Below are 7,583 nucleotides of genomic sequence, written 5' to 3' on the forward strand. Positions count from 1 at the left end.
GTAGCAGAATGCCCCCCCAGCCGTACTTTGCCAATCTCTGCTTTTATGAAGGGTGGGCTTGCAGGGTTTTTGTAAGAGCTGAGGAACATCGCTGAGCTACTGAAAAAAGGGATCTGGTGTCCCACAGATGTGCCTCTCCAGACTGATCTGTCTGTAGATTAAAAAGGGGTAAATGCTGAATGTGGCTCTTCTGCAGACAAGACATTTGAGTGGCTTCAGTAAGGAGGGGGTTGTACCTGTCCCTCAGTGGAGCAGAAATTGGTGCTTTGCCGAGTTCACTCACTGTCACAAACCTTGTAAGATTTTAAAATATATTTAAAATATGTATTATATATATAATGTATTTTTTATATATATAATCTATAAATAAGTTCATCGTTGGTTAAAATTGGCCAAACGGCTTAGAAGTAAGTGGGCAGATTTTCTATTGGCCCACCAGGCATGCTCTCATAGCCTGGCATCCTTAACAACAGGCTACAATTTGGTGTATAGAAGAAAAGGCTGTTATGTTGGAATGGTTGAGAGAAGGCAGAGTTGTAATAGCTTCTCACAGATCATACTGGATCTTGGTCTGACTGGGACAGGACCAAACAGCAGAGCAAATCCTTCCATCTGCTTGAGAACTGCAAACAACAGAGTTCTGCCACCAGCAGAGTTTTGAGGAGCCTCTGCAATGAGACGTTTCAGTGTCCTGGAAACAAACAGCAAGCACCAGAAAGCCAAACACCACAGTTTTCCACATGTCACTTGAAAGGAATGAATTCTGGAAGCCAACCAGAACGTAGAGGAAGACCTGATGCCTCCAGACATCTTTTCAGTGATGTTCCCCCCGGGAGCGTGGGTGTCAGGTGCAGCCCTGCAGTATTTCTCTTCCCACTTGTGGAGAGTCTCAAGCCCAAATCTGATGGTAAAGAGCTTGTTTGGGTCCGGGGCTGCATACATGTGGTGATAGTCCCAAGCACAGAGAGACCAACCTAAAGCTTTGCACTGTCTTGACACTGTGCCCAGGTGGCCAAAAAGGCCAACAGCATCCTGCCTTATACCAGCACTGGTGTGGCCAGCAGGACCAGGGCAGGGATCAACCCCTGTACTGGGGGCACTGGGGAGGCCACACCTCAAATCCTGGGTTCAGTTTTGTCCCCTCACTCCAGGAAGGACATTGAGGGGCTGGAGCGTGTTCAGAGAAGGGCAGCGGAGCTGGTGCAGGGTCTGGAGCACAATGCGCTGAGGAGCGGCTGAGGGACCTGGAGTGGGGTGTTGAGCCTGGAGCAAAGGAGGCTCCGGGGAGACCTTGTGGCTCTGACAACTCCCTGACAGGAGGGTGGAGCGAGGCGGGGGGGTCAGTCTCTTTTCCGCAGGAACAAGCTACAGGACGAGAGGAACCGGCCTCCAGTTGTTCCAGGGGAGGTTGAGGTTGTCCCTGAGGAGCCATTTCTGTCCCACTGGGGTTGTGCAGGCGTGTCCCAGGCTGCCCAGGGCAGTGGTGGAGTCCCCATTCCTGGAGGGGTTTCCCAGCCATGTGGAGGTGCTGCTGAGGCACAGGGGTCAGTGGGGACCCGGCAGCGCTGGGGGAATGGGGAGACTCTATGATCTTAAAGGTCTTTTCCAACCCAAAGGGTTCTGAGATTCTGTGGTTAGTTCTTCCTCCAACCCTTTAGGAGGCCTTAGGTGAGGTTTTGGATGGGGAGAGTCTGTGCCGGGGCTGCTTTGCAGGAATTCATTTCAGCCGTAATAAGGCAATTCAAAATACCAATAATTGTGACTTTCTAAAAGAGAATTTCTAAATATTTTATCTCAGACTTCAGGGTAAAATTCTGGTCCCATTTGTCATTGATTTCTTTCCTCGGAGCGTCCCTCTTTGTTTCTGTCACTGCGAATCCAACAGCCATTTCTGTTCGTGTTCGCTCCATTGCATTTCAAGTAAAACTCTAAGAAATGGTGTTTGAATAGAAGAATAGCTGGAATCCCCAGTTTTAGTGCCTGTACTTGGGATTTGGCTGCAGACATGCAATATTAGCAGCTGGAAACCATGTGCCATGAAACCCACGTGCCTTTTTTCAAAGGTTTGCTGATGTCATGCCGATGCTGTGCCCTGGGCAGGAGCTGCTGCTGTGCTGCTCCACAGAGTGCGGTGCAGAGCACAGGCAAAGTGAAAGTGATAAGCAAGAATAGTAGAGGCATAACTCGTGAGAGGGAGGAGCAGGTCATGAGGAGGAGGGGGTGAAAGTAAAAGCAAAAGATGTGCCTCTTCTGAGAAAAAATGGGAGAATTGGGAAAGCACAATGAATGTTAAAAGGCTGAAGTCAGGAGGTGGATTTTGAGGGTAGAAATTGGGAGGAAAATGAGGAAGGAAAAAGAAAAAAGAGTAGGTTTTCCCAGCCCCGTTAGTCCCAGAGTGTTTCCCAGAGGAGGCAGTGGGAAGCTGGCTGTGCAGAGGAGCTCAGGAGGACTGACCCCCCCGGCTCCCTCCTCTCTGCCATCAGGCAGCAAGACAAGGTCCCTCTCCTGAGGGACGTAATGCAGTGACACGCTCCTTCGCTGCTCTAGGGCATAGCTGAGCTGGGCAGAGCGGTGTTGGGGACCTGCAGCCACCTTTCAGCTTTTTGGAAGCTCCCGTTCCCTTCCTCTACTGTTCCCTTTCTCTAAATTGATCAGGGAGAAATTCTCCCACCATTTTTTGCTGGGTGGACATCTTTCTTCTACCACTTTATTTGACGCCGTTGTGTCTCATTCATAGCCCTATTTGCTGTCAAGGGTGGTAGGTTTAACAGAGCCTCCCACCCCAGTTCATGGAAGAAGGGTTCCCCTTATAGGCAGCTAATTCCAACCTCCCACCTGCCGTAGAAGCTGGATTCACACCATTGTTTGGTAACAAAAGGCAGGAAATTAAAGGGGCAACTTTGCAGTAGAAGAGTGTGCGTGCTCTCCCCTTCCCCTATCGTAAATGATGCTGAAGACTACGGCAAGCTGGAGAGTGGGTTTGTGCAGGGCAGATTGGCGTTTTATTTGTCAGGGATTGTATGTGATTGTGATTGCCATGAGGCAGTGCTTTTTGGCATGATTGCCGTGATTGCCATGAGGCAGTGCTTTTTATTTGGTCAGCGTTACTTTGTAGTCAATTTGGGAGGGAAATAGAATTATAAAAATGGTAAAAGCAGCAATGTGTGCGGGAGATCAGAAGGAATTCAAGTTTAAAACCATTTTAGTATGGTTTTCAAAAGTACGTTTCAAGTTACTGCGCGTGGTTACTGCTGTAGAGCCAGGTCATGAGTGTCTTAAACCAAGCAGGAGTCTTGGAGGTTTGACTTCGTACGATTTATGTTTAGATTACCATGAAAAGTAACGTCTCGTGCAGGGTAGACATCGAGGCAGCTCTTCTGAATTACTTCTCTGCCAAATGTTTACTTTTATCCTCTATAGAAGTAGCAGCATTTAATTGCTTAAATACAAATGCTAAAGTAATTTTTTTCTGTTTTCTTTCGGATGTAATTACAGAAATGTGGGAAATACTTTTCCAAGGCTTTTGAACTCAAAAGTGGAACAGAAGGAAGACACAGGGGGACTCACACCGTCCAGTGTTTTTTTCCTTGCACAGGAAAAAAAGACCATTATGAGATGAGCACTAAAGTCTCAAGTTTTCAAAGGTTTGCATAACAAACAAGAGACACATTGTGGGTTGCATCTTGACTTTGAAGGCTTGCCACTGTCAACTGAAATAAAATGGCAAGGTTTAAAGCCTTAACCAAGTTCACAAGGAAAATATTTGGACTAAAAGTTTTGGAAAGTTTTCTCTCTTTGAAGTAGTTTGTCATGTGTTACCAATGTGAACTTTATTGACCTTGAAACGTTTTTTTTTTTTTTTTTTTTTTTTTTTTTTTTTTTTTTTTTTTTTTTTTTTTTTTTTTTTTTTTTTTGAATCAAATAGCAACTAGTGACACTTTAGTAAAATCTTAAATCAACAACCATCTCCTGGTGGCTTCAGCTTCGTAGCAAATGCAGGCAAAGCAGGGAATCTACAGAAGAGACCTTTATTATTTGTAAATGAAGCCTGCCAAAACCTTCCCGAAATAGCATTCAAAGGCCCTTTTAAGGTCATGGATCCTGAACAAAGCCAGAAGAGCACAAAAAAGGCTGAGGAAAGTCCAAGAAAGAGGCTTCCCAAAGGAGAGGCTTTCCAAGCCAGTATTTCATCCGCAGCTACGTACCAGGGCAGCTCTGCTTCTTCGCAAGGGACCCCTCTCCGAGATCTCATATCGCAGCAGCACTTTTCTGGTTCTTTGCCGCTTCCGAGAGAGGAGACTCAGGAGAAATCTGGACACCAGAAACAACCTAAGCCTTCCTCCTTTGAACATCCTCCCCACGTTTCACAGCTTCAGCAGCACACACTGTCACCAGCATTTATGTCTCCTGGGAAACCAGAGCATGTCCTTGAAGGTCCCACGTGGCAGCTAGTTGATCCAGCAAGACCAGGTCCCTCTGGCTCCTTTTCATCATCTGGGCTTCACCCGCACCACGGCCAGCTCTTACCTTCCCATTCACCGATCATTCCTGGAGAGGACATGCCATCCGTTCAAAAGGTCTATATCCCGCGCCCTTCACAGGTTTCCTTAAAACAAGCTGAGGAAGTGCACAGGAAGGAAAAGAAACCTCAGAAACCAGGCAAATACATTTGCCAGTACTGCAGCAGGCCTTGTGCGAAGCCAAGTGTGCTCCAAAAACATATCAGGTCACACACAGGTGAGAGGCCATACCCTTGCATTCCATGTGGCTTTTCTTTTAAGACAAAGAGTAATTTGTATAAACATAGGAAATCTCATGCTCATCGAATAAAAGCTGGGCTGGCCTCAGGGATCGGAGCGGAGATGTATCCATCGAGCTTGGAAATGGAAAGGATTGGCGGGGAGGACTTTGAAGAGCCAACAGAAGGAGAAAGCACGGACTCAGAGGAGGAAACGGCTGCGATGGCAGGCCACTCGGTAGAGCTCTCACCCAGGCAGAAGCACACCCTGTTGTCCAGTAGTTTGCTGAGTGGAGGGAGCCAAGGCTCCAGCCACGATCGGTGTTCATTGTCCCATTCCAGCATGTCTCAGTCTCTTGAGGACAGCACCCAGTTTGCGGAGCCACCATCAGACCACACTCTGAGCCATAAATCTGAAGACACCCATACCATAAAGCAGAAGCTGGCACTCCGCTTAAGCGAACGGAAGAAGGTCATAGATGAACAAGCTTTCCTGAGTCCCGGGAGCAAAGGGAGCACCGAGTCAGGCTACTTCTCCAGATCTGAAAGTGCAGAGCAGCAGATCAGCCCGCCAAATACCAATGCAAAATCTTACGCCGAAATTATTTTTGGGAAATGTGGGAGGATCGGTCAGAGGACGGCAGCATTAGCTGCAAACACAACCCAGGGGTTTCCGCACCTGTCTACTGAAGAGAAACCTAGTATGGTACCGTTATCTGTGCCTAGAACACAGGTCATTGAACACATCACTAAGCTAATTACAATTAATGAAGCTGTTGTAGATACCAGTGAAATAGATAGTGTTAAGCCTAGAAGAAGCTCTTTATCTAGACGTAGCAGCATTGAGTCTCCTAAGTCTGGTGTGTATAGAGAACCGTTTCAGTTTGATATCAAGTCTGGTTCCAGTAGCCAGTTGGATGCATCGAAAGTCTTGACATCCCACAGTGAAAAAATTAAGCCTGAACAATCATTGTTGTCACTTCAGCAATCCCACAGTGCCACAGAGACAGTGCCTCTCCTAAGAAGCCAGTCAATGCCTTCTGCTGCATGCACTATAAGCTCCCCACACACCTTTAGAGGTAGCTATTCGTTTGATGATCACATTATGGAGCCTGAAGTCTTAAGCCGCAGTCAAGCGTTTTCTTCCCATCCTCGAATGCTAAAACGACAACCAGCGATTGAGCTGCCTTTGGGTGTAGAATACGTCTCGGAGGAGGTTAGCTCTGCAAACAAAGAAACTGTTTCCAAACCTCCCGAGGAGCCTGAAACCAAGGAAAGCGATCTTACCAAAAAGTCACGGAAGGGTCCGAAGGTTAAAGGGTTCATGTACGAGTGTAACATATGTGGTGCACGGTATAAGAAAAGGGACAATTATGAAGCCCATAAAAAATACTACTGTTCAGAACTGCAGCTCTCAAAGCCTCGTTCTTCCACCTCCCATACCTCTTCAGAGACTGAGAAAAGTGTTGCGGATCCTGACACATGGCCTCAGATGATGCATTACAAGCTAGGGAGCACTTTGGAGCTCACCCCGCTCCGAAAAAGACGAAAGGAAAAGAGTCTCGGTGACGATGAGGAACCTCCAGCCTTTGAGTTGTCCGACACTCCTTCTTCCAGCACTGGGCCAGGGACTCAGTTTGCAAATCCAGCGTCATCCGATGTCGCTTTAAACCTAACCCGTGAATCCATCAAGTCACCAGCAGATCCGGGTAAATCTGCACCTTCTGATGCCAGTGCCAGCTTTCATTCCAGGAATACCAAACCGGAATCGAGTGTGGAGAGCAAAGAGAGAAGAACAACCTCAAAGGAGATCTCTGTCATCCAGCACACGAGCTCCTTTGAGAAGTCTGACTCTACTGAGCAGGCAAGTAGCTTGGAGGAAGACAAGCCCGTGTCACAGTACTCATCTCAGCCAGCACCCCAGCACAGCCGACCGCCTCACTCCCTGCAGCCCAAGCTGGTTCGTCAGCCCAACATCCAGGTCCCAGAGATTCTGGTCACAGAAGAGCCTGACAGGCCAGAAACAGAGCCAGAGCCTCCTCCGAAAGAGCCAGAGAAAACAGAGGAATTTCAGTGGCCGCAGAGGAGCCAGACCCTTTCTCAGCTCCCTGCAGAGAAACTCCCACCAAAAAAGAAGAGGCTGCGGCTGGCGGAAATGGCTCAGTCCTCCGGAGAGTCCAGTTTTGAATCCGTCTCTCTCACCCGAAGCCCAAGTCAGGAAAGCAGCATATCTCACAGCTCCAGCCACTCTGTCTCATTTGATCGTGATGACCACAGCAAGTCCGAGTCCACCAGCCATCCCTCTGAATCGCACCCAAAGCCTCCTGGCATCGGCTTGCATATGCTGATGGTACCAAGCCACCATCATCATTCCCGGGAGATGCGGAGATCCGCTTCGGAGCAGACACCGAATATGTCCCACCCTTCCCAGATGTCAGAGACCCGCAGTAAGTCATTTGACTATGGGAGCTTGTCGTCCGCTCCTGCCTCAACCCCTGGCCCCTCGACCTCCTCGGCTCCACAGGAGAGAAGGAAATGCTTTCTAGTCAGGCAAGCATCCCTCACGAGATACCCGGAGCACGAGCCAGACTCGGCCCTGGCAGGCCGGCCCGAGGCAGAAGATCCAATTCCTTCTTCCAGTAAATCTCCTTCAACAAGTCTGCCCCATCAGCCGACGTCTTCATCCCCGTTGCCCTCTCATGGTACTTACCCAAGTGAGAAGAGTCAGCCGAAAGACAGCCCCCCGCCAGCATACACCCAGCCGTACACAGAAGCTCTGCAAGTGTTTCACCACCCTGTACCACAGCTGACACTGCATGAAAAGCAGTTCATGTCCCCGCAAGTT

General features: G+C 48.5%; 1 protein-coding gene across 1 annotated transcript in view; it reads left to right on the top strand.

The window, feature by feature from the left end:
• Positions 1-4,094: 4,094 nt before the first annotated feature.
• The window catches only part of HIVEP3 (human immunodeficiency virus type I enhancer binding protein 3), a 9,542-nt gene continuing 6,053 nt past the window's right edge, over positions 4,095-7,583 (top strand). The window contains exon 1 of the mRNA XM_010141024.1: positions 4,095-7,580. Coding sequence (XP_010139326.1) covers positions 4,095-7,580 — 3,486 coding nt within the window. The remainder of the gene's footprint in view (positions 7,581-7,583) is intronic.

This window comes from Buceros rhinoceros, unplaced genomic scaffold (assembly GCF_000710305.1).
Source record: "Buceros rhinoceros silvestris isolate BGI_N320 unplaced genomic scaffold, ASM71030v1 scaffold10658, whole genome shotgun sequence".
Taxonomy (NCBI): domain Eukaryota; kingdom Metazoa; phylum Chordata; class Aves; order Bucerotiformes; family Bucerotidae; genus Buceros; species Buceros rhinoceros.